General features: G+C 40.8%; 1 protein-coding gene across 4 annotated transcripts in view; it reads left to right on the plus strand.

Moving 5' to 3' along the window:
- The window catches only part of vti1a (vesicle transport through interaction with t-SNAREs 1A), a 121,942-nt gene that overhangs the window by 58,736 nt on the left and 36,076 nt on the right, over window positions 1-27,130 (plus strand). For 2 of the 4 annotated variants that reach the window (XM_065949304.1, XM_065949305.1), the window contains 2 exons: window positions 19,407-19,477; window positions 23,490-23,562. In XM_065949304.1, coding sequence (XP_065805376.1) covers window positions 19,407-19,477; window positions 23,490-23,555 — 137 coding nt within the window. In that variant the 3' untranslated portion in view covers window positions 23,556-23,562. The remainder of the gene's footprint in view (window positions 1-19,406; window positions 19,478-23,489; window positions 23,563-27,130) is intronic. The other 2 variants (XM_065949302.1, XM_065949303.1) reach the window with 1 other exon arrangement.

The raw sequence follows: 27,130 nt of genomic DNA on the forward strand, positions 1-27,130 counted from the left end.
GCAGGATGTGTTGTGTCTTTCCCATCTCTAAGGAAATCCAACTTAATGTCACCAGTGTAATCTCTACTGCAAACTGAGGAACACTTGTGTCCAGGTCATGACACTTTCAGATTCAAGGACTACATTATTTTGGATTTTCTTTTTTTTTTTTTTTTGGAAAATTGTCAGTTTCACTTTTACTCTTGGGAGCTCCATTATTTTTGCTCTTCTTGGAAAAAAGTTTAACTTCCCGACTTACATGCTTAATTATATTGGCTATTTTGGAAAATTGTGCGTTTGAAAATATTCAAGCACTCTCCGCAAATGCTTTATGCAATTTAAAATGTCTGTCTGTAAAAAGTGTAAAGTTGATTTTTATGCTTACCAACATTTTCCAAAGCCCAAAATAACCCCTTCTCTTTACTTTGTTTTGTCAATCCAAGATTCCAAACCTATAGACTTTTTTTCTTTGGGGGGCGGGGGGGGGGGGCTTTTGTGCCTTTTATTGGAGAGATGGGACAGTAGATAGAGTCGGAAATCAGGGCGAGAGAGAGAGAGAGAGAGAGAGAGAGAGAGAGGAATGACACGCGGGAAAGGATCCACAGGTTGAATTTGAACCCGGACCGCCCACTTGGATGTCTAGCCTCCGCACATGGGGCTGCACACTAACTACTGCGTCACCTGCGAACGACTTTTTTTTTTTTATTGACAAAATGTCACAAAGCAGCAAAACCGTAAATTAAAGAATCTAGAACAAATGTCTTTCTTTTAAAAAAAAAATAAAAAATCACGGAATTGATTTATCCACTTTCAGAATATTGGAGTATTACTTTTCTTCAGGTCCATATTCAATTAATAGGACCACTGCAAACCTGTAGTCGTAAACGTGACATCATTTACTTTGTATGTGACAAATCTGTAGATTACACTTTACAGCAAGTTTTGTACTAATGCTAGAAGTCAGCAATCACAATGACCCTCTCTCGGCTTTGGCCACCTGACAATTCTCCTGCAGAGTGAGGTTGTCTGTCACCAAAATGTCTTCTTATTTTGTTTTTCCCATCTCAGACATCACGGCTGTGAGCTTAATTCACAGCAACATAACCCGGGCTTGGTTGCACAGATAACTATCAGCTGTTTATGTCTCAGCATGTCACCGGAGATCTCTGTCTTTCACTGTCACCTCCTCGTATCCGTCTGTTCGCCCTTTGCTTCCTGTTCTATAATGAGGAATACAGAACAAGCCAACAGGATATAAACCCAAGTTATTTCTTAAAGAAGCTTATACAGAAATCCAAGTTTCTTATGGTTTTTATTGCGGGAATAAAAAACAGTCACCAGCCAGACGAAACAATCCCTGAAGACATTTGTAATTGAAGAGCTGATTGTGAGGATTTTATGTCCCAGGAAAGGAATGTGTTCGAGCACTTCTTTCAGTTTTACAGGTTGGTCTTGCAGTTGATTTTGTGTCACTGACTTTGTAGAAGAATTAATTGTAAAAAAAAAAAAAAAACACGTCCCTTTTAGTTTAACTTTTATCTCTGTTGTTTGTCTCCTTCATCCCTCGTTTGGACAATTAAACAAGTGATGGGCCTTAATTGCGCATCATTCAGTTGTCATCTCCTCTCAGGAGACGGACAAGTTTGCTCATTTAAATTCATCATTATGAGCTAATGTTGTTGTCAGAAACCTGCTGTCTTCGTATCAAAGATTTATTTTACAGCTATTTAGAGGTAAATAAAAACAATTAAAAAAAAGACGAGTTTTGGGTCGAGAGCTGATCTGATGTTTTTGGTGCCCTCTCTAGCTGCAGGTGCTTCTCTTTATGACACCATACGGACATTGATTTTTTTTTTATTTTATTTTAGCTCGCGAGAGTGTCAGGTAATTTCAGGCTAATCTATTTTAATAAAACTGCCTGGCATTGGTGCGTGTATTACAGTATATTATGTCACACCCTGTTGAGTTGCGCTCAGTCATGTGTTTATGTTTATATTAGGGCTGTGAAGAACTAAGATGTGTTGTGTCATGTAATCTGTTTTTCTGTCTGGCTCTGCCTCAGTGTGCATGCCACTTTGACATGACAGCGGCCACGACGTCACGCTCTGTTTGACTTAGAAAATATCAGTCAAGAGACGTTTTCTTTCTTTTTCCATGCAAGCAGCCAAGCGCACAATTTCATATGCCTGATAGAGGGCTTGTGAGATATCTGTGCCCGTATGTGTGTATTTGTAAATGTATGTGTGTGATCCTAATGATGCCTTCCTCTTCTACTCTATTGGGCTGTCAGCATGGTGCTGGTGACTGCCACACACACACACACCCTTCCAAATCTTGCTGAGATAGGTCATTTTTCAGTGTCAGGACAGACGATTCACGATGGCACCAGATAGATCCGGGACACATTGGACTCATTATTCTGTGTTTGCAAATGTCTGCCTCATACAGGAATACAAGGTGTCATGTACAAAAAAAAAAAAGTTGAGCTGGAAAACGAAACTGCTTCTCAGTGCTTTGTTTCCATTAGCCTAATCAAACTGCATAGCTGTGCATCTCAGGTACAACACAAATACTGGTGTGTGTGTGTGTGTTTCAGTTTTATGGATTTCAACACAGTAACCTGACAGAAGTTCCAAATACTGTACGCCTGTATTGATAGGAGAGGCGAAGAGAGACAGGAAACGTGAGTGGGGGGCGAGTGCGGTAGGCATGCGTCAAAGGTTTGAGGTCAGGAGTTGAACCCACGGCTGATGTATCGAAGACTGTGGCCTGTGACAGCACGACACAACGTAATAAGACACGATACAGTACAATACGACATGCCATGACACAATACAGTTCTATACAACTTGGGGAAAAAAAATGAGAGGATAAGATCAGACATAGCGGGATACAAGATGCAACTTGACAGGACACAGCACGTTTTTTGGGGGGTTTTTTTGCACCTCATCCGTTCTTTTCTCCCATGTTACATCTTTTCTTAGGTCAGCTTAGGTCTATTCCTGGCTGTACTTTTTTTTTTTTTGTCTTCTTAATATCTCTCCCCCTCAATAGCTTTCCTCCCTCTCTCCCTCCCTCTCGACAGCGAGGGGTGACTGTGCGGGTAGACATGTGGCAATGTGGGGTAGGTGGGGGGGTCAAGGCCTGTTGCCCCAGGAGCGTGGTATTTTAATCTGGGCTATTTGTAATGACAGGCCTCCTATGAGTGCAGAGGAGTGGCAGGTTGAGAGGCTCTGACAGGTTCTAATCGCTGTCAGGAAAAGTAGCTGAGGAATGTGCCAGCTACCCCCTCCTCCCCTTCCTGTCCTCTCCTCTAGCTCTTGTTCCCGCTGTCTTTTTTTTTCTTCTTCTTTTGACTTGTATCTCTTAAAGATGAGTGAAGGATCTTTGTCTTCCTTTATTTAGTTCCCTCTTTCTTTACGTTGGCTGCTATCCAGGTGCCTCTTACCTGCCTGGGTAATTCCTTCCTGCTTCCTCTCTGTCCCCCCCCCCCCCCCCGCCCCGCCCGTCGGCGTCCTCAGACCCCACCTCCTCCTTTCCTCCTGCTTTGGACAGCTGTTGACATTCCTTTGGCATAAAGGCTCGGCCTGTCCCGGTGGGTCCCATGGTCACTGGCAACCTGCCTGGCTTGGAGTCTATTTGCCAAAGCAAACTGGCCAATATGTGATAAATGAAACGATGAAAAGATTTCAATACTTTGAAACTATGACCACCACCAACTATTCATCTTTGGATCCTAATTTAGATTTATTTTGCACTGTTCCCACAACTTTATTCTTGTAGTTTGATTGATTGTGATGGTTACCTTTCTTAAACTATCATGTTATCACATAAAGACAAAATAAGAGATACAATGATAATTATTTAAAGTATATTATTAAAACGTTTATTGTAGACGGCAGCTGTGCAGTATTTTTGCAACAATTTGATCAGACTGTCTCATTGGTACATTTCATAGCATGCAAGACAACTCTAGAGATCAAGAAAACACAAGTTATGAAGATTGTTTTCAGCAAGGCCGTCTTAGCTCAGATGAATGTTTGGCCTGTGTGCTGCACTGATGTGACAGGACAGCATTAACACAAGGTTTTATTGTTCAAATTTGACAGGTTTCAAAATCTTTCTGCTCAGCAGATGACATTTCATTCATATAGCCTTTGACGTGTTGTAACACAAATCTAGTGTGAATGAACACTTGTGCAGTACAATCAGAGCCCTCGAATGAATGCTTCCTTTTCTATTATAGTAAAACATTATCATGAATTCCCCAAATCTGCAGTTTGTGATGATAAAATGGAGTGCATTATGTCACAATTACCTGTGCACCCTGTGCTACATTGTTTTAAAATATATCAATTATTAGCAATTTTAATAGAAAAGATTTAAACTATAGAACAAAACCCACATTGTTAACCTTAAAGAAGTTAAATTGACAACTTCTAGAGAAACAATCTGAAGTGTAACAGTCCATATTTATCACAACTTGCAACTGTAAACATGGAAACAGGAAGACAAAAGAGCAGGTCTTACATTTCAGTGCAGAATATATCAAGTAACTTTAGCTGTCATTTCCATTAATTGGACTTTCTGTGCTCAGCATGTATGGAAATATATCTCATCCAAAGACATATTTAAGTTTGAGTACATGATCAAATGACTAATTGCTAGTTTCTTGCAGCTTGAATATATACGGAATTCCACGTTGTCATTTTTGCAGCTAATCATATTAAAAACGAAATATAGAAGTTTAAACTATTAGAACAAAAGTGAGAAAGGGTTCGGGATTTATATGTTTGAGTTCTTCTTCTACTTTTTGGACACTTTATTTGAATTGTTTGTTTGAAATAAATAAAAGAATAAATAAGAAAACCCATATAAGATGGTTAGATAACCTAGAGTAATCCTTGGTACTGAATGATAAGTTCTGTCCTCTATGCTTTATTGTTCATGTGTTCATCGTTTTTTCAGCCGTTTGTTCTCCACTGTGTTGTGCTATTTTCATTAAGAGAGCTGCAGCAGAAAGACTTTCTTATGTGTCATACCTCCAGCTTGTTTGTTCTATCAAAAGGGCATATATAGGCTGACACACAATAAAGAACACATTTTCAAGGACTAAAACATCGAATAAGAAAAAAAGAAATAATGCATATATAAAAATACCTCAAAGAAAATCAAGATGGCAGACAGAAGTTTCAGTTTCAACACAAACTTACTGCTCTGCCTCTCTTCTTCTTTGGCACGGGACAAGGGTGGCCATGCTTTGCCCAGGTGCCGTCTGTGCCATTGGCGCTAAAGCGAGGAGAAGCTGGCACACTTTGGGCATGGCTGCGGCCCCCTTCTTCCTCAAAGGCTTGCCTCGACTCCCTTCTTTCCCCTCACGGTCCCTGCTGCTCCATAGCCCAGGGAGCTCATTAGGCCAGACTTCCTCTTCATTTAATCCATTTTTCATAGCCTAAAAAACAGTCCCTGATCTTAAAAATCCTGGCTAATTTAAGCCTGGATGTTGGGGAAAAGAGTAAAAAAAAAATATCATGAAAAAGCAGGGCTCGCGCTTGCCTTTTCATATTTCTGATGTCAAAATTAAATGTTGTTTTTTTCATCCAGAACCGCTACGGCCAGAACCGGAAGATGCAGAACCAGCACTAGGGGTGAACGGTTCTTGAGCGGAGTTTTTGACCCTATAAAGCAGAATCCTAGTCCTTCCACTTTTACGCCTGTTGTCTGCAGGTCTGTGGGGGAAACCCGACGTGTTAACTTGGCCTAATGAAAACATTGGTAATAACATGCTCCCTCTCTGTGTTCCTTTAATTATGCATCTCAGACTGGATACCAGAAGGCCCCTGTAGGCTTCCAGCTCCACTTGTTGTGGAAGTGAAGTTTCATTTGTAACTCGGATCTTGGTGGGGAGCATCTGCATGGAGAAACTTACTCTTTTTTTATCGTTTTTCTCGCCATGAAACTCCCTTGGTCCTTCTCGCACATGACGCAATCCCTATCTTTCTCAGTTTCTTATTGAGCAAGGAAAACTTTATATGTATATCGGTTCTTTCAAAGACATATGACCGTGTATTAGTATTTCCAGTATAGCTTCTGAGACACTGCTTTACATAAGATCAATTTCTGTCTCTGCTTCTACCTTGTGCGCCAATATCTTTTAAGTCATGTCCCCCTTAACAACTGCAGAAGTTCACGTTCTTAAAAGTTGTCCAAGGCTTTGTCCTTTATCTCCTTCTACGAGGACAGAGCTTTTTTTTTTTTTCTTTCCTTCCCTCTTCCAGGAAACCATCACAGCATTAATATACCTCCCAGGTATAAAGTGTTGATGAGTGCCTGTCTCCTCGGTGTGACACTTATTTCACCAAAGGTCTCAGAGCAAGAGGTGGGTGGGGGGAGAGTAACGCTGAGGGAAGAGAAGGGGGGGGGGAGAGAGAGAGCTGCTTGCATACCTCAGCCATCGGATGTGGCGGAATTGTTAAGCAGTCTCGGCTGCCCTCTCGTTAGCCTCCGAGATGCCCGCTGACAGAGGTGAGACAGCGAAAGTTGCCGTGGGTTCATAGGAGGAAGGGGGGGGTCAGTGCCCCTCAGGGTACCGTGCAATGGCCGTGCCAGGCCAGGACCCTGTGCCCACCCGTCTCCGGCGCGTCCTCTGTCAGAACGCCCTCTGCCCCAGGCCGCTGCAGAGAGGGCACACGGGGGGGCTGTCACGCGTCGGCCTCAATTACAATCAGGGGATGGAGCATGCAAAGGCTCGTATCGCAGCACTGTATCATACCAATGCAGACACTGTTGGCTGAAGATGTTCTGCTATTACAGCTGTCACGCTGACAAACTTTTTTTTTTGTCGTTTTAAGCGCATTTTTAAAAGGAGTTTGTGTAGTCCAATTAAAGGTGCACTGTGGAGTTTTTTTTTAAACATTGTGTTCATCGTTTTCTAACTCAACGCTATGCTTTATACTTTAAACTGAATAGCACTACTACTTGTCCAAACTGAATGGGTTGCTTTTAAGCCTGTAACAAACAAGCAGTGCTTGTTCATTTGGCCAGCCAAGTCTACTCAAAAAGAGTCACTTAAAACTTGAGTGTACCTACCTGCATTTTTCCCTCCTCTACCCTGCACACAAGGGTTCAGGTAAATAGGTTCATTAGCCAAACACCTGTAGATGGTGAAAGTAAACAAATAGTTGTTAAGTATCCAGCAAGCCAAAGACTCAGTTTAACTCCGGAGTGGAGTGGACCAAACTTGGTCTTCGTCTGCTGGCTGTCTTCTTAACCACCTACCTGAAAAAGTGAACCACAGGAGGGCTTGAAGTAGCTTGGTTTTGGACTGAAGCCAGCATTAGGCACCTCTTCGGTTGCCTACGTACAAATTCTGTTCTGCACAATGAAGTTTGGACCGTCTTCGTTTTTTTGTAAGCAGTCTCAAATGATACAAACTTGTGTAGATGAGCCGTGCCAACAGGTATCGTAGGCCTCAGCTTGTCAAGAGTCAAGTGCAGGGGCAACAAAGTGTTTGGGCGTTTGCCAACCTTGTGTATTGCCACGTGCTGGTCTATCCAAAAAAAAAAAAAAAAAAAAAAGCTGCCCTGAGTGTGGTTGTTGTCCTTCTAGCGATATAGTCTTCAAAGTGCTGTGTACCTTTCCTTTGACCAGCTGCAGAGCTTTTTAGAAACTCATGTTTTGTGTTTGTGTGTCTTCATGTGTATGTATGAAGCAAAGGTGGAAATGCTGTATGTATTTACAAATGTTCTTGGGCATGGACTGATCATGTACCGACAGAAGAATGCTCTTTTTAAAATAGATGAATTGAAAGCCAAAGAGTTGTCGTTGGTTATGTTTTTGCTCTCAGATGCCTGGCTGTATGGACCACATGCTGATTTGCACAGAGCACAGAGACACATACTTATATGAGGAATCAGCATATTAGTATTAGTTTCTCTCTATAGGGTGTTGTAGACATGCCTGGCTGCTGCTGTTGCTGTCAGTCATGACAGGGTTGCATACCGACGTCCTACCCCTGTAGAGAAAATGACACGTGGCAAAAAGAACCACTGTGAGTAAGAAATGTTGTGCGCCCCCCTCTTCTTGGCCAACCTGTCTGTGTAACATTATGGCAAAATTAGCTTTGCCAGATGGCATACATTATTCATAAGGAGAAAAAAAAAAAAAAAACGTATCTACGGTTGTGTTATTACAGACGTGATGACTCTCTGTCTTTCTCTTCTCTACAGTGAAGAGCATGCCGTAAACCCCTCAGGGAGCCGGCGCCAATCCTAGAAACTCTCCTCTACCCTATTGTCACCTTCGTCTACAAACTTCAACAAAACAAGAAAGGAAATAATTTTGTTCAGCAGCCACGGTGACAATGTGTATTGCTCAGTTATAGATTAAAAGTGAGGGACTTTTCTTTCAAAAGAAAGGGAGTCCAAGACAAAAGGGAACGACAGGCAAGGGAAGGTTAGGAAAAAGAAAGAGGCCAGCTACTGAGTTGTCAATTGAGTTATAATATCATGTCCTTTATGAATAATTAAGTTGATGGCGCTAAGGCCCCTCAGAAGGTAGATTAAATTAGTTCTGCCATGTCTCAAAACTTAGATATGCTTCATTAGTGTGGAAGATGGTGGCAGGCGGGTCGGTAGTTAGTTCATGATGAGGATGAGGAGACATCTCATCATCCCGGCGGTGATGCACCGTGTTGAATTACATTTACGTCAGCTAAGAGACACACTCAGGAAGTCAACCCTATGTGCTGCTCCTTGTGTGACTTTCTGGTCACAAGAATTTGGATTTATGGTTGTCACCTTTTTATTTATTTTTTATTTTTTTAACATCTGTCTTGATTTTAGAGTAATGCAAAATGCAGGTGTCACTTTTTTTTTAATGCATTTTGCACTTTGTTTTTATTTGATTGTAAAGATAGACATCGTTCTCCCATGTTTTTACTGAAGTCATTTCGTCTCATATTTCCATTCCATCTTCAAGAATGCTTAAAACTACCATGAATAACTTTCATACATCTTATCTCTTTGCTGTCTTATCTGTAGAAAATGTCCGATGATGACCCTGGATGAAGGCCAAGCTGAAAGCTGAAACGCGTCGGTCTAATTTGTTTATAAAGTTGCTGTTCAGGTGTTGCTGGAGCTTTTTTGACCTCTGTAGAAAATGTCCTTCCAGTCTGAATGCTGTAAATCGGAAACAAACCCATTAGTAAGAGGCGTTAAAAATAACGAGAAAGAAACAGTCTAATTCCTGACGACTTCTGAGGTTATATAGAGGCATCATTATTGACCTCAGTCTGTTTTTCACTGTTCACAGTAGATGTGTATTCTTTAAAAAATAACATGGAAATGACTGTTTATTTCAAATAGTGGAGAGAAACAATCTTAAGTAAATAGATTATCCACTGTATGCTGTGGCCTTTGACATGGCCTGACTTGTCGTGCCATGTTGTGTACGTACTCACAGAAGCTGACAATCATCTGCCTTCAACTCCGTGGCCCCGGTCATTGTCAAATGAGGCGCATGATGTGTCTCTCTTTTGTGAGTCCCCTCTGTGCCTCCTATTCCCTCCTATAATAGCGGTATTATTTTCCTTTTTTTTTTACCAGAGCAGGGAAGTGTGATGGTATTACCCTAAAGTAAAACACAAAACTTCTGTCTCTGCCGTCTGTCAGAGCAGACACAATGTCGCAGTGTTCTGATAACAAGCTCCAACTGTTGCTCGGCTCAAAGGAAATTGTCAGAGCACCTTAGATTTGCGAAAAAGAGAATTTGATGTATCATCTTTGCAGAAGTGTTACACTGAATGCCAGCATTAAAGACGTAAAAAAAGTTGAAATGTTTCTATGGTACATGAAAGGAGCTTTTTATATGCTGATCTCCGATGCGTGACAAATAATAGACAAGTATTTTATTTTGGCCATCATTCTTGTCAGTTTTAGCTTTGCAACAGCCTCCTTCTTTACATATTGAGATGCAGATGCAATGCAAGTGCTATAAAGTGATAACACAAAGGCCTGAAAGAAAGTCTCAGTAATGATCTATCATTTGAACCATTGATATGAGACTGAAATTGAGGAAGATCCAGCACTTAATGTCCTTTTACGGTTTTATATTAGAATGTTAAATTATGACAAAATTGGTTTGCGACTCAAGAGGTCAGTCAAAGGTTTGTTCAAAAACACTTTCTAATCAAAATATGGTTGTGCTTAACTACCTCAAAGATTAAGTAGAAGCAACACTGAAGGCTTACAATGTCCCGGAGCGATTCCAGAAGCACTTGCAGTGCTACTTTGACAATTTCAACATGGGTTTGACCTGCAATAACTTCACTACTGACTGGCAGTCAGTCCCCAATACATAAGGAAAATAAGTGTCAGGTTAGTTACGGTAAAAAAAAAGGTATATTGTTTGCTGTCATTGGCAGATTGGCAGTGTTTGACCTATTATAGTCCCATCAGACACACCAGTGGTTCTCATGCTTCATATTAACCATTCCCAGCAACCACAAAAGACCTCTTGGAATCACTAGACCAAGATTAACATAACTTTCACAAGACTGTTTTGTAAAATTAACCCAGTTTACCGTTGAGATTTCTACTTTTTTTTGTTGTTGTTGTTGCTCTTGGTAAATAATCCGTCATTAGTTTGATTTCATTAATGTGCTGACTGTAGAAGTAAAGCATAAAACAAATGCTTTATAATCCAAAAAAATAACATTTCATTAAGAAGAGATGAAACCAGGAAACGAGTTACAATGCTGATTAGTACCGTGAAAATGGGTTTCATTCACAGAGACTGAACTGGCCTCAGTGGTGCAACCTGTCACTCTACAGCCAGCTTCAACACTGAGCCCAGTTCTCTCCCTTTTTTTTTTTTTTTTTTTTTCGCTTGTGTTTTTGGAGCCTTTCCTCAGCTCATGAGTATTAATGAATTCAAAGTTTGAGGAAAATAATCTTTAAGTGTTTCCAACTGTCAGATCCTGTCAGTGCAACCACTTCTAATGGCCTGCGCCTTCCATTCAGGCTAATGTTTGAAGTCTCGCTTTCATGCCCTCCTTTTCCTCCGATGCTAAATTGCTGCCGACAGTCCCGTGTCCCCACAGATTGTTTGTTTTGTTTTTCGACCATGCTTGTTTTACATATCATCGACGTAACGAGGATTCATCTAGTTAGCAGTTAATGGGGGGGGGAAGGGAAGGAGCGGTCTGTTGCTTTCTTATATTCAAATGGGATGTGATCTTGAGTCAGGTAGCAATCTGTTGTAGCGAAGAATGTGCTAAGGAACATGTGAGAACCTCCAAAGCGATGCCAAATCTTTTTTCTAAAAGTAGCACTGATTTTCTTTTTTTTTTCATGTCCAAACCACTTGACAGGGAACAGCTGGGCAGGAACCGTCAGGCTGCGCGAGGCGTCACATCCTCATCGGTTTTGAACAGGCGTGGTGATGGAGCATTGATCGAGACAGTGTAGAGGCTCCTTTGTGTGTACTTCACTCGATGTTTTCATCAGTTTTAACTTTAACTCTCAAACCGTAGGTGCTGGGTGGGCGAATCCAACAAGCACATTTAACAAGTTATTTCATTCATTTAGCAACAAAACCCTATTATCAGTGGGTGTTGAAAAGTGCTAAATACTCCTAGGGCTCTGATGAAAATATGGAGAGGAGGGGCGGGGGGGGGGGCTCCCAACAGGCCTTGTCAAAACATGCAAATGAGCCTGACGACGCCAAGTCCGATTTTGACAAACATAATTAAGGTGTTCCATTTCGGGACATGTTAATAAAGAAGACTGCGGGCCTCCCCCAGGTCTTCACTAATCATAAAGCCTTAAAGCTTTGTTAACGTGCGTGCATGGGTGTGTGTGTGTATTCCCCCCCCCCCCAAATCTCCCGTTTTTATTGGATAATGAACTGTTCTAGAGTGTTAGATCTCCCTTTCGCAGTCTTTCGCTGAGTTTGAGGAGATAGGCAGGGGAAGAGCTGCCCGAGGTGTGGTGTTGTACAGATAATTAAAAGGCAAGAAATTTGTGTTTCGCTCTTTGATCTGCCTGTCAGCGTTCTGATTAGAGACGTAAAAAGCCTTTAATCAGCTGTAATGTGATGATTAACGCTCCTAAACTGTTGAAAACGAACCGGAGGAACGTCAAGTTTTTGCTTTCTTCCTCCTCCCTCCTCCTCCTCCTCCTCCTCCTCCTCCATACATCCCTCCCTGAGTCCATTTTTCTTTTTTCTCGACAAACTGGCAAACTTTTTCTCCTCCGTCAGTTTTGTTGGGTGGGGGGGGGAGGGTTGTTAAATCAGATGTTGGGTTTGATTAGGGACCAGCTGACGTGTTGTTTTCTATGAATCTGCCTAGATTTTATGTCGTTTCCTCAGCTCAAATCTGCTTGATTTTCTTTCACATCCAACAACTTTTACTTTGCCCTTCAGTTAATATATGTTCATTAAGTTATCACAATGCAAATATGATTCAGACCCGTCATTTGTTCAACTCTTAATAAAATCTCATTATTAAAGCTGCACACTATAGCACTTAAACTCTTACTTGTTTAATTAGGTTGACTGTGGCTGAATAAAGTTTGATGTACTAGTGTTTTTTAAGTTCTATTCATGTGCTATTTATTTATTTATACTTTAGTTACAATGTGGCCAGCGCAATTGTGTGACACAAATGTCAGCACTATGAATAATGCATACACGAATTAGCTCATTCCGGATATGACTTTTAATTCTTCACTTCATACATTTTTTAACGATTTTGACCAAGTTTAATCAACACATAAAAAATCATGTTCCCAGCACTGGAAATGGAATTAATAAGTCTGCACTGATTGAGCTTCACAATCGACCAATCAGGACACACACACGCGCGCACACACACACACACTGAAGAAGCAGAAGAAGAAGAAGGTGTATAGGCTGACCAGTCGTCTGTAGAAATTCCCTGGTTTTTTAATTGAGGACCTCAGAAAGCAGGGGCTGCTACCCACACATTGTTGCATGTGGGGCAATCACAGCAAGCACCCAAGTCCATTAGTTTTCATTTGGATGGTTCAGTAAGACTGGTTGATTAAGTCCAGGCAATTTGCTTGTAGGAACCCTCATTCTGCGCTCACCCCTCCTGCTTCTCAGCCCTCGGGTTCTCGTTCAGGTTAATTTAATCTGGTTTGTTAGAAATTTTAACACAATAGCTTCGTGGCTGTCAAGATTTTTTGGCACAGCACGCGGAGTTTGCTGTTTATTTTAGTTTAACTTTGCATATGAATGCTTTAAGACGTCGGACTGTACTAGTAATTAAACTTTCCGTAAATATTCTGTTTTTATTGTTGCTAACTCGCGAAAAGCAAAGTGATATAAGAGCGAGTGTTTCTTAGTGTGTGCAGCGGGGTCTGCAGGGATATATAGGTATGGGTAATTTCATAAATGTAAAACAAACTATTCTTCCCCGAGCCTCATCAATTCTCATTGAATGAGGGTGAAGGGGACTCTGCAGTTTAAAGGAAATGTAAATCTGGCGATCTGAGAATTTGACTTTGAGGTTGAGGTGAAGGGAAAAGGGGAGGGGGAGCTCAAATGGAAGGAAAATGCAGCTTTCAATTTTCTCCACCCCAGCTCAGCTTTAAACAAATGGTTCTATTACCAGCTGCTCTCCTACAGGCCCGGTCATTTATACCCATTAAACCTGCGTCTTATCACCCATAAGACGCTCTTACGTCTCTCCATCCACCAATTGTCTATAATCAGCCATTTAAAACAGCAGCCGGAAATTTCTATTGCGCCTTGCTTCGGTCTGACGGACAGGCAAACGAGCTGGGAGGAGGAGGAGGAGGAGGAGGGATGGGGTTGGGTATGAGAGAGGGATATTTTCTATGGAATGATGAATAGGCTAAGTTGAGTGGCTGACTAACAGAGATCTGTCTTAATCAGAAGTGATTTGTCAGAACAGGAGCTCTGCGGGGTCAGGGCACAGGCGATGAATAAAACAGAGCCTGGCGGAGTGAAGAAAGGCCCCAGAAATCCACCCTGACTGCCCACCACCGCTCATACACATGCAAAGGGAAGAGTCGGCGCATGGGCTAAAGTCAGGATAGAATGTTATGGCTGTACTTCTCCCTGTCCAGAATATAACTTGTTTTTGGACCTTGTTTTTTTCGGTTCTTGGACTCTTGAAAAGGCTGAGGTGCCTCGTCTCAATGTTGAACGCACAGGATGGAGGAATCCCAATATTGAGGAAGAATTTTTAAATAATTGCATGAAACAATACTCTCTTTCCTTGCCGATACTGTACAGATTGAGACAGGTAGACTATAGTATTGGTGAAGTACCTCTCTGATAAGAAAGCATATATAATTGATGGAAAAACACTCATTGTTGACATTTTTCCAAGCTTTGACTAACGTTACACTTAAAAGAGGTCTGTTTTTGGGTAGCTACCAAGTTTTAGAATCAGATTATTGCATTAGGTGGAACTGTTGATACCCAGTACCAGGCAGTATTGGTGGTTTACATCGATATTGATACTGGTAGAGTACACTAACCAATGCACCAATCCATTAGCAACATGTATTAACCCCCCCCCCCTCCCAAAAAGATAAACTGATTTCAGGTTCATTTTCAAGTGTCAACAACAAATGACAGTCTGGCGCTACAGTAGCTGTTTTTGTGACTTCAGCATTATTAGAGGAGTGACTTTATTGTCTACTTTTACCAAAATCTGTCTTTGGCTTGCATGTGCAAATATATGCAACTTAAAACACAAAGTAACACACTTCAGGTGTAATATATTAAACCATTAGACACGCTTAAAGCACAACATCTGAATGATGAGAACAAAACAAATACAAAATACAATAGCGCTACATTAAAGAACGGTGAGTATTAAAGGGTGTTCAATCGTAATATAAGGTGATGTGTGCAGCATGGGCAGGCTGTCTTTTAAGTATCAACAATACGTGTTTTTTTCCCCACTACTAGTACATGTGTTTTTTTTGTTTTTTTTTAATTCTGCTGGTATTAAAGGGCTACTATCAAGTCCTGCTATCAAAAAATAAAGACATAATATCAGAGTATCTCGAAGCAGTATTTGCAACTCTATTAAGAATGCTGAGGAGTAACATTCTCCCGATCGACATGCAATAGAGTTTGTTATTATTATAAGTTACCTGTCAAAACATTGCTGAACCCCCCAGATGCTACCCTGCCCCCCCTGTGACCCAGCACTTGGCACCTCTTTATGTTTTAGCTATATCTCATTGTGAAGGCGCTAGCCTCATGGCCTGTGGGCTCAGCATTACAAATACATCCCAGTGTGGGTACAACTTTTGATGGAGGTGATGAAAGTGTGTCACCAGGCGGTTGTAGACTTGAGAAGTCCTTAAAGAAAATCTTCTCTGGAAGTGCACAAAGACAGGTAACTTTATTCACCTGGGAGTCACAGGCAGATAAGTTGACTTCAGCACTCAGTGTGTGTGTGTGTGTGTAGAGAGAGAGAGAGAGAGGGAGCGAGAGTGAGAGTAAATGTATGGTCTAACATTTATCAGGCTCCTCCTCACTTCCCCTCAACCCTCCCATGGGCTTTCCTACCACGTTTGTTGGAGTGTGTGGCTTATGTCCGGATACGAGTGTGTGTGGTAACCTTCAAAAAGTGGTCTCAACTGCTTAATGAAAAGGAGCTGAGCCGGGCCTCAGAGCAACACCACTGTCAGGTCTTGTACCCTTTCAGCTCTGGGGATGGAGGGAGCAAGGCAAAAAAAAAAAAAAAAAAAATCAACGACACAGAGAAGGAGACAGAGCCCTCAGACAGTGTGTAACCACTCTGAAACAGCTGCAGTATAAAAAAAGATGATGCCTCCAATTATAATGTGTCCATCCATACACTGGAGAAAAGTTGAAGTCTGTGGAGGTTTGGCTAGTGCTGGTATTGTTACGATTCTGATCTGTCTTCTTCTGAGCCAGGAGTGACAGAAATGGACTCACAGTATGACACATTTTACACAGACATTTGAATGATCATGTCAGCCTTTTTGTTCAAAGAGAAAATTAAGTCCATAAAAGTTGATGATGAGGTCAAGTTTTGTAGTGCTGAAATGTACAGTCCACAGAGCAAAGATATAGGATTTTCTTAATATCACATTTGACAAGAAAGGCTGAAGATTTTGCTTTCTTAATGAATGAATGATCTAGTTGCTGTTTGTTTTATTTGTTACTTTTCAATTTATTGGAGCTGTACACCAGAGTCATAGCAGCCAGAAATTATTAAGCCTCATTGGTTTGTTTTTATAGGCCTCATTCTTAAAAATAGAGCTGTACTCTGCCATGTCAGTGGTCTTTCTAATTCCTGACTGCCCCCCACCCCCCACCCCCCCACTCCATCTAATTTTTGTCCTCAACTTTTCTATACTAATTCTTTTCTACATTTACATTAGAGGAGTGAGTTAATTTAAGGCTCTCTGGTGCTGCTGGTGTGGAGTGTAATGTAATGGAATAATGGGCTTGTTAAATGGACCTTAAGGGATGGGGATCTTTAACAAGTGAGTCAGAGCAAGGCCTCCAGGCCAGGGTTATTTCGATTGTTAATAGCTGTTTAAACAGGAAGGGAATATTTTATACACTAACGAGCAACAAGTCGGGGGCATTTACAGTAAATGATGTCTCCTCTCCTGGTTTTTTTTTTTTTTTTTTTTTTTCAATCAACCGTCCACTCTTAATTTGAGAAGAAATTTCACAATTTTGCCCTGGCCATAAATATAATATTTGGTTGTCTTTTATTTTTTTGTGGTTACGGAAAATGTGTTAAATTGAATATTTGGCAAGCATGGCTTCATTTTCTGCATTCAAAAAGTGTTTAATAGCAGTTCTTTCAGGAGTCCAGGTTCACCATGGTGTTTTTTTTTTTTTGGGTGGAACACTGTTTTTATGAAGTCAATGTTTCTCATGATTTTAATACAGTTACAAAAAGGGTTTTTCACTTTTTAGGAGCAGTTTCTTATTTGATAACCTTCTTTTTATTCTTTTATGCGAGATTCTCTTTAAAGGTATTTTCTTCTGTACCTTTACGAGTTATTTTTTGCAGTAACTAATAAACCCTTAAACAGACAACCGGACAGCAGGACTTAAACAAGATGAATAAAAATGAAGTAATAAGTAATGCAAGAGATGACAAAAAATTAACCACCATGCATTTCCTGGGGAGGTGTTGTGTACGCCCATTATGGCTCAGTGTTGTGGGGGAAACCCAGACAGGACTGATTGGAGGAATGGGAAGAAATGTTGACAGCCACAGAGCCAAGGACATTTTTATCTAAATGTGCAATGAAACAAGTTTTTTTAAAGCCCAACTGTTTAATCGGCCAGCCCATAATATCGGCTGATATTAGCATATCCAGTGACTATTGGTATCGGCTAATTTTCTCCAGATGTGTGAAAAATTGATATCGGCCCCAAAAGTCCTAAATCGGTGGACCCTATAACTTTTTATAATACACACTTTTGTATAGAGGTTTTCCTCATAATGCAGGTTGTTAGATGAACTATACTGCAGATAAAATTATGAGGCTTATTGATATCTATCTTTCTACAAACGAAAGGTACGCAGGCTTTATTTTTTTTTTCTTCAGCGGTTACATTTTTAAGTTGACCATTCGAGTGTGATAATTCTGTATGACTAAGTTTAAACAACAACACATTTTCTTTACTGAAATACCTGCTGGCTTCTTGCACTGTCTTCACTTAAAAGAACATGAAACAGACCTTTACTGAATGTGTGTAATGATCCTCTGTACCACTGCTAACCTATCACTGGAGGCCTTTTCTAAGACTACCTCATCCATCTTTTTACACATTGAAAACCTTTCCAATAATGCACTTGCCATCAAAAAAAAAACAAACCCTTCTGCTGCTGCAGTCCTTGTCACACTCATTTATTTGAGAAAAACACACACAACCCTGACAGAGATGGATAGATGTGCCTATTTGTTTCTTTAACAGAAGATTTCCGCCACAACTCCCTTCCTGTTTATCCCTTGTTCTCAGTCTGATAGCGACGGGGGAGGGCTTGTATTTTTTTTATGGTTATTAATACCTGCACTCAGTCTTTTAATCTGCCCTATTTGTCACATGTGACTGTCTGACTGCACTGTTTAATCTGGGTATCCTTCAATCTGTCTTGTCCCAGATTAGAAATTAATGAAGGCAGGAAGAGACACATTTGAGTCGGTTACAGTGTGGGGGGGGGGGGGAGGGACAGGATGAATGGGAGACGAATGTCGTTCATGTGACAGTGCTTTGCCTTTTTTCTACTTTTCCCTGTTCCCCTTTCCTTCTCTCTCTCTTTCTGTGTATTTCTACCCGTCTCTCTTGTTTTGCTGCCAGATGTAGCCCATTTTTTGCTCTGTCGTCGTCCCACCCCCCCCACCCCCACCCCCTCCCCACCCCCAAACAGGCGCTCAGCACGTGGGCCCTTTGGTGTGCGGCACCTGTGTAGTGTAATACAGTCAGCAACTGCGTTGTTTATTCCGGATTTGTTTGGTGCGCTTGAAAGCCCGTCTTTGATCCATGCAAAGATTCTTCACTTCTTTTCCTTTTTTCCCCTGATTCATCGTCTGCCTCCCTCATTTTTAAACGCTAATGCTGTACCAGCGTGGTTGTATTGGTGGCAGCAGTGTTTTTTTGTTTTGTTTTGTTTTTTAAGTAGAGGGGGGCAGCTTATTTGGCTTATCTTTTCTTTTTTTAATGTTTTTTTTCAACCCCAAGGGACAGGAAAATGACAGTGACCACTGATGAGCTTGTCAGGTGCCTTGTCGGGGATGTTTTATAACCGCACGTTAATGTGTTTACATCAACAACTGACGAAAGGCATTTAAAAAAGAATGGTTTAATGAATATTGCATCGGCTGAGTGGACCCCACTGACAAGCAGGATGCTGGGGTACTGTCGCCCACAACTTCACGACTATTTACTGCAGCATTTTCAGAAAGCTTAAAACAAAAACAATTCCCATAGCAACAATATTTCATCATCCGTCCATCTAAAACTCCCTCTGGACAGTGTTAAAGTGACAGTAAGGAAATGTAGCACAATGGCTGCATACATTATGCTTTTTCCATCCAAAAGACTCACTGATTGAATCCATTTTAAAACACTTTAATCCTTTTTTTTTTTTCATTACCTAACATGACATAGTTGGAGGCGACAAAAAGGCTGAGAATAGAAACGTTTTTTTACTAAAGCTACAGAAATCAAACTTTTTTTTAACAGCCACTCCGTTCAATTCAGGTATTCCAAGATTCAGAACATTATTACAAATGTACGACTGAAGCTATTGTTTTTTTATTTTTTTCCAATCCCTATTTCATGATCAGTTTCACGATTTTCACATTTTATTTCACAAGTGTCAGACATCTCGTCTTATGCCACGACTGTTTCTCTTACAGAACAAGTGGGTCAGGAGATTCTCACCAACCTGCACAGTGACCGTGAGAAGATCCAGAGAGCCAGAGAAAGGGTGGGTACACACACACACTATCTCTCTCACTCACACACTCACACACACACACTGACACATGCCACCTGCACACACTCATCTGTCTATTCTAACAAGTGTTTGTGAGACCATAAAGGTGTTACAGCTGGTTGGCAACGTTGACAACATTCACCACTTTGTGCCCGGTCTGCCAAGTGAACACACAAAAACAAGTCTACACTCCTGGGCACAAAGAGTGAGCAGAGATGTATTTGCATGGTACTTACTTGTGTTGAGTGCTTTTAATGCCACTGGATGACCAAATCAATGATAGCATTCTTATTATGTAATATACTGACTTATTTGCATATTAAAAATCTAAAAAAGGTTGAACATTCAATCCTAATTCAAAATGTTGTCATCAAAGCTTCTGTAAACTTTACAGATATTAGTTCGGATTCAGCTTATTAGGCAAGTTAATTTATAAAGCATCATTCATATAAAGAACCACTAAAATCCTTACAAAGCTCAGAACAGAATATGAAGATCATGAGGAGCATCATTCTTGGATTCAAAAAGCATCAGTTTGAGTTAAAATGTTGAGTATGTATTTCCACATCATCATTCTTGTGGGTGCATATTGTCAGCATCTGTACACCTTTCTTTACCGTTTCCTTCTTCTCACCTGAATGGCATTTCCGATGCCAGCTGCCAATCCTTCCTCACCTTCTCCCCTTCACTTCTCAGCACTCTTCTCCGCAAAGATTCCCCCTACCAATCCTCACACCTTGCCCCTCCTTACACCATGCTAGCCCAAACAGACAGGTAGGCAGACACAGAAAAAGACCAAACACAGGAAGGGGGCCCGGTCCTGACGGCACCCTGAACACAGAATACTTAAAGACCAAAACATGGCAGAGGGCCTTGCGCAGGCGATTTCAAAGGAAAATCAAACATCTCCTTTCAAAACGGTCCGCAGTGTCTACTGAGAGTACCTGCTCTCTCTTTCTTTCCTTACTCACTCTCTCCCACTTCTTCCCATGAGTCTCCTTTGCTGAACCTACCCCCCCCCTCCTCCCACCCCCACATGTACAAACACACACACACACACTCACACTCAGAGGGCTCTAAAGGCACTTTGTTGGGCAAAAGTAAAGCATAAAGAGATCAAGATGTAAAAACATGGGATGGAAGGGCTGGTTAACCATCTCTTTTGCATTAAAGAGATGTGAGGTGGAAGAGGTATAGTTTTAGCATAGATGCTTCAGCACCAACATAAAAACACACACACAGGTGTACACACACGAGCACACAGCTCGGCGCTCAGCAGGGGGTGTGGCCTTTTGTTTTGCTTTTATGGTACAAATAGAAGTCAATGGAAGGTTTCAACAATGGGTCAAAGCAGCGTGCTTCTAACTTTGAACCACTGAGAGGATCGAAGAATCAATTTAACAATTCTACTGGAGAGTTCATACAGATCGAGGTAGCCGTGGAGAAATTTACTAGATTTAGTCAGTAATATTTTTAAGTGAATCAATTTGATATTTGAAATTTAAGAGTTGGAATTTCTATTTCTATTTTAGATGTCCAATACCTTTGCAAAACAAATCCATAGGTTGTATAAAAATGAACGTAGTGTCAGTGACGTCACTCATTGATTTTTGAAGATGCGTTATGAAGCCAAACGATTGCGGTCACTTTATTGGAAATTCACCTCACACCTAACTTTCAGTCAGTCAAGAATCCCACAAAGGGGTGGAGTTAAGGTTATCCTTTAACTTCTTAGCAAACAGCTACAACTGGCCAACCTGTAAGCCATCACAAACATGCCCTCAATTATGCTAATGTAGGCTAAACTCTAAATGTAAGCGTAAAAATAGATGATTGGTTGTAAAAAATATTCACTCATATAATAAAAAATAAAGAATATTAAAACTATTTTGAATCAAGCTGTAAACATGTTAAACTTTGCTGTAAAAACAGTTTCTTTTTACAATTTGGGACCAGATGAGAATTCCTTGGTGTTTACAGCCAGCCTCAAGTGGACTCTCTAGGAACTGCAGTTTTTTGCAAGTCTACATTGGTTTCCTTTGTCAAAAATGTTTTTAATTATGTGACTTCTTTCTGCAATTCTTGATCTAAGTTTACTCTATCATGGTTCTCTCTTCTCTGTTACAGTATACAGAGAAGTACAGTAGATGCATAGTCTTTTAATGACAGCCCATGAGAGTGAAGTACTCAGGTGCAACCCAGCACAGAATCCTGCAGCTAGCTTTCTTGCGCTCTTCATCACCAAGGTTAAATCTGTTCCCTTGTTTTTACTTAATGTTTGGCCTTATAGATAAGAAGTAAAGTGATAATAAAAAAATTAAATTTTACCTGAAAATTAGCTTAATTAAAAATAATAATAACAAAAAAGTAATTTTTTTTAACCATGGAAAGTTACCAAGGGTACCGTTGGGAGTTTTTTTCTTTACTAGCTGTACATAAAAAACTAAACATAAGGAAAACATCCTCCTCTCATTCTCAGGCAGACGCTGTTAATTTTAGACACTCAGCAGCACTAAAATGTCAGTAGGCTTCCAATTCACGTTAAAAAAAGAAAGTCATGATGTTTTGTGAGAGGCTGTGGAGAGAGAAAGAGGAGTGGAAAGAAGGAATGATTCAGAGATGTATTTTGGGAGAAACTGTGAAGTATCTAGGGGGACAGATCTGTGGGTTGAGGCAGACATCAGGCAACTGCAGGCCTTGTTGTCTTTGCCAGAGGGCCCAAACCCCAGGTCCCCCACCTCCTACCCGGTACCACATGCATCCTTGGCTCTCGCAACCTGCATTCGCACTGACCCGTTCTGCCAGAGGGAAGGAGGGAAGGAAGGAAGGAAGGAGAGGAAGAAAGTAGCAGTAAAGGAGGGATGGGGAGGGAGTGTGAGAGATGACTGCAAAATCAGTCGAACAAACAGGAATAAAAATAATAATACTAGAAGCACTATAGAGAGAAGTGAAAATTTAAAATAGACTAAAACAAAGTGTAAAAAAGCTGATGAAAACTTACTGAGTCAAAGTAGCTTTATTAGGATGGCAGTTATTATCTGAGAGAGACATGAAGAGGACCGACTCCCTGCTGACTCTAGAGAGAACCACTCTGCAGACATTCTTCCCCACGCTCCCTCATCATCCTCCAGAAATGTGACTACAGGTAGACGTTCATTTCAGCTCACTCTGTGCCGTGTCAGCATTTTCTCACAGTCGCACTTGCACCTTGTTGGCAACATCACTGCCACTTCCTTTTCCCAGTGAGAGTCCCCCACAGCTGATAAGAGGCTGGAATGAAAACATCTCTAAGTCTCTGGGATGGGAAAAAAACAAAACAAAAGGCAGAGTGAAGATGGAGCCATAAAATAGCCATGGCAATAAGCCCTGAGTAGTCAGTGGACTCTTAAATTCTGTTATATATTTCAAATACAAAGAGCACCTAACAATCTTTTTTCCTGCACCATTCTGATGACTGCATACAACAAGCTGAGTAGAAAAGGTTCTACATTAAAATGTCCACCTTCTTGTAAGGAATCCTCCATTGTCTTCTTGGTGAATGTTTCTCAGCGAACAAAGAAAAAGGGGTTACATTTCGGAAAACCTAGCAGTTTTTTTTTAAAGTCGATTTGGTAGAGGGTTGTCTCGAGACAGATGAACCTGTAACCTAAAGGTAAAAAAAAAAGGAAAATCCTAATCAAAGGATGTCTAGCTCTAGCTTCCAACTAACAACTTTAGGTGGAAGGAGAAAGTGTCAAGCGTTAGAGGGCCTTCTGAAATTGCCCGTGAGCAAACTACTTTGCCTTAAGGCCTGTAGTACAAAGCTGTGCAGCACTGTAGCCTTACACAAGCTTACAGTATTGCTGTTATTGTTGTAAGGACTTTAATGTTGTAATAAAGTTTTCAGTTTTTTTTTTTGCTGTGCATTGAGCTGGGGATATATTTATGCTCTTTAATTTTGTTACTTTGTTGGATTAGAACTGAAACTGAAACCCCCACTTCTCCCTCTTTTTTGTCCCCTCAGCTGAGAGAAACAGACGCCAACCTGGGCAAGAGTTCTCGTATCCTAACTGGCATGCTGAGAAGGTAAGAGGCAGGTAGGGACCATGTTTCTGCAACTCTTTCGTATGTATGTCGGTCTGACTGCTGCAAGCTTTACTCCAAGTCATCCCCATCTAATTCAATAGGCCGAACTGACCCAACTTCAGCGTGAATGAAAAATGTTATATACAGTTTTTGCAACATTACTCACTACACAGGTTGGGAAGATTACCCAAACAGTTTAACCCATATATGAATTGATCAACAAAATCTAAAACTTAAAAATTCCCCAAAAATATTGTCATTCGTAATGTATTCCATTCAAACTTATAAGTCATAAATTAAATAACGGACAGTTGTTTCAAAATTGACTTGTGATAAAAGGCAGCTTCTTTTCCGCTCCTCAAATCAACTTGTACATTTTTTAAGAATCATTTTTACTTTTTTAATTTCCTTAGTTTTGCTTCTGAGAAGACAACTTGAAGGTTACTGTAAATAACCAAACTTTGTAATAGTGTGAATTCCAGCTCGTTTACATGCAACGCTCTTTGTTTGACATGTTTAAGGGGTGGACTCAGAAAAGAGTTGTCTTACAAAGACAAGTGTGTTCATGTCTCTATTCTTTTCTTCTCTTTGCCTTTGTGTTTTTTTTTTTGTTTTTTTTTTTCAAAATGCACTTCCAATCCACATCCAACTTGCACTCTTTGTCTCTCTTGGTCGCTAGTTTATGCACAATACAGCCTCCAACAATCACACAAACACAAGCATTCACACGCAAATATTTCAATAGTCTTGGTATTATATGCATCTGCTATCCAACACACACACACGCAGCCGCACACGCACACACACAGACACACACACACACACACACACCGTAATGTCTTGTCACATCTCCATTTCATAAAGTGCCTGTGTGCCTGTCCCTGAACCGTAACGCCACGGTTTTGTTTCTCGCTCCCCTCTTTCTTGTTTTTTTTCTTCTCCCTGTCGCCCACTGTGGATTTTGATTAAGAGTAATATGTAAATGACACCGACTAAATGTAAAATCCCGCGGCCAGGAAGGAAGTGCCAATTGAAATAGATGCTTCAGTGCCCATAGACAATTTGGAGGGCGGCTCACAGGGCAGCCGGCACTTACAAGAGAGGGGCGGCCTGAGAAGGGCTGTGACGCCGACTGTAACCAATATTTCTGCATATGTCTCCATTTTGTCAAGTCTGATTATGGGAAGAGGAGAACGGCAGCAGGGGGGGGGGGGGTCAAGTTTCCTGGCGTGTCAGCCAAAGCTGTCCAGAAATCATTCATCATTCCCTCCTCCCTCCCTCTCTCCTCCCCTGCACCCCCCTCTGCCGCTGAAGTAAATAACACACTTATTTCAATATTATCATATTAATGTTAAAGTTCAGCTGTCACCTAATGGGAAGACTTAATCAGACGTAGCATTTTAAGAGGCGTGCTGCCACTCCCCCCCCCCCCCCCCCCCCCCCCCTCCTCCTCTCTTGACGTGCCGAACCTCTTCTGGTTAGCGCTCCGCTCAAATCAGGATTTATGAGGGCCTTCCAAAGTGGAGCCCGGCTGCGAGCCTCTACGACTACCTCCCGCCTTTCTGCTTGATGGGAGCAGCACAACATGCACCCCCTGCTTTCTCTTTAACAAAAAAAAAAAAGTATTTTCTTCTTCTTCTTCTTTCTTCACTGTTTGAATAAAAGAGGAGGTTTTGTTGTAAGTTTGTGGGCTGGAAACATCAAATCTGAAGTCATTTATAACAGGAGATAGAGAACTGAGAGCTGAGAAGTAAGTTCAGGATGGTTCAATTCTATCTCACAGCCCACCCCCCCCCCCCCCTTTTGAGGCAATTTGTCCTCATTTGTCCATTCATTTCATTATTTGCTCCCCTGGTTTTCTGCCTTTTGATTAATTGTTTATTTGTGTGCGATGTCAGAGAAATTGTAGTTCCTTCACACGGTTGTTTGGTTGGGGGTGGTTGGTTCCTCCACTTGTTTGTCTCAAGTATAGAACATGTGCATTGCCTTATGTCTACAACAAATATGTAAATTATTCAACAAATCGAGTAAAAAAAAAAAACCTTTCTTGTTATAATTAACCTCTGCATTTATAACACGAAGCGGAGGTGGACAAAGACTAGGGCTCGGAATCACATGGTAACTCAAGATTTGATACAATGCAATGTGATACAATACGGTATGATACCTTACCATCCGATACGTGTTACATGGCCCATGATACGACTTATTGACAGCCGATATACTGCCAGACAATCATATCACAAATCACAGTATCTGATTTAACTGAATATTACAAAGTGCCTCCATGAGGAGTCATGAATGGTGACACTGTGATTCATATTGGAAGATAAATCTGTTCAGGTAGATTGTTTTACATCAATAGAACATTGTGTTAGTGTTAGGGGTAGGGTTAGGGTTAGGGGGGTATAAAATGTAACTGTTGAATTGAATGAATTGAATTTCATGTTGAAGAGACCTCTTTGGGTTTGATCCATAGTCACTAACTAGTCTTCAGCATGTGAAAGGAGTGATTCATCATGATCCACAAGATGCTTGGTCTCCTTTTCCATTGTTGGCGAAGTTTCTTTAAACTGACACCTCTTCTTAAATCTCTTTACGGACTGATGTATATCACCCCGGCTGAGAAACAATGAGACACTCATTAGAGAAGCTGTCACAGTGCAAGAAAGCCAATTAACTTAAAGACTTTGTGAGTATCACTTATTGTTAGAAACACTGGCACACACACACACATTTAAAATAACTGTTGCTTTGTTTGAAAATTAACCTCAGCAGATTCCTGACTGTGACACCTCACACTTCCAATGAGGTTAATTGCTGTAAAACACTATTATGTGCTGTTTATAATTAGCCTCACAAACACCGCCTCTGTCTCACATCAGCTCTTTTCATCTACTCAGTGGATGTCAGTGGTCTAGTGACGGGCATCCGGGGCATCCTCTCTTAGTTAATTTTTTATTCAATTTTTTTGAAATCCTTTGGATTTTTAATTAAATCATGACAGGAGCAGTGATCTTGATGAGGCAGAAGCTAAATCCTTATATTATATTAATGTCTATATCATCAAATAATCTTCTTAATGAAGTCACATTTAACGAGACGACCGGTACCAAAGTACCAGGAACAAAAGATTTGACAAGAACAATGCATGGCAGGAGATTAAGCAACTTTGATTACTTGCATTACTTCTTAACAGATGTTTTTTTTTTTTTTTTTAAGATGTCTTTGTTTTTATGATACACAAATCAGTTGTATCTGTTATTTGTAATGTGAATATTAACAGCATTGAGTAATTCAAAAAAGTAATTAGCATTGTATAATACAAACTTGTAAGTCTTATGTATATAAACATTTAGGGGACGTTCATTTCAACAAATGAACGTCTTCGTTAGCTTCCAATTTGATCACCCCCTTGATATGTGTTTTTGTGGAGCGCATAATGGAAGGAAGTGACTCGTAGCATGGATCACAAACCATCATTAAAGAAATCAAAGACCTTAAGGGAACCTTTAGGCCTCTGTTGTTTCCATGACTTTAAAACCATGGCTCCTTTTTTGTCCTAAACGGCCATGTGAC

Source organism: Labrus bergylta, chromosome 21 (assembly GCF_963930695.1).
Source record: "Labrus bergylta chromosome 21, fLabBer1.1, whole genome shotgun sequence".
NCBI classification, from domain to species: Eukaryota; Metazoa; Chordata; class Actinopteri; order Labriformes; family Labridae; genus Labrus; species Labrus bergylta.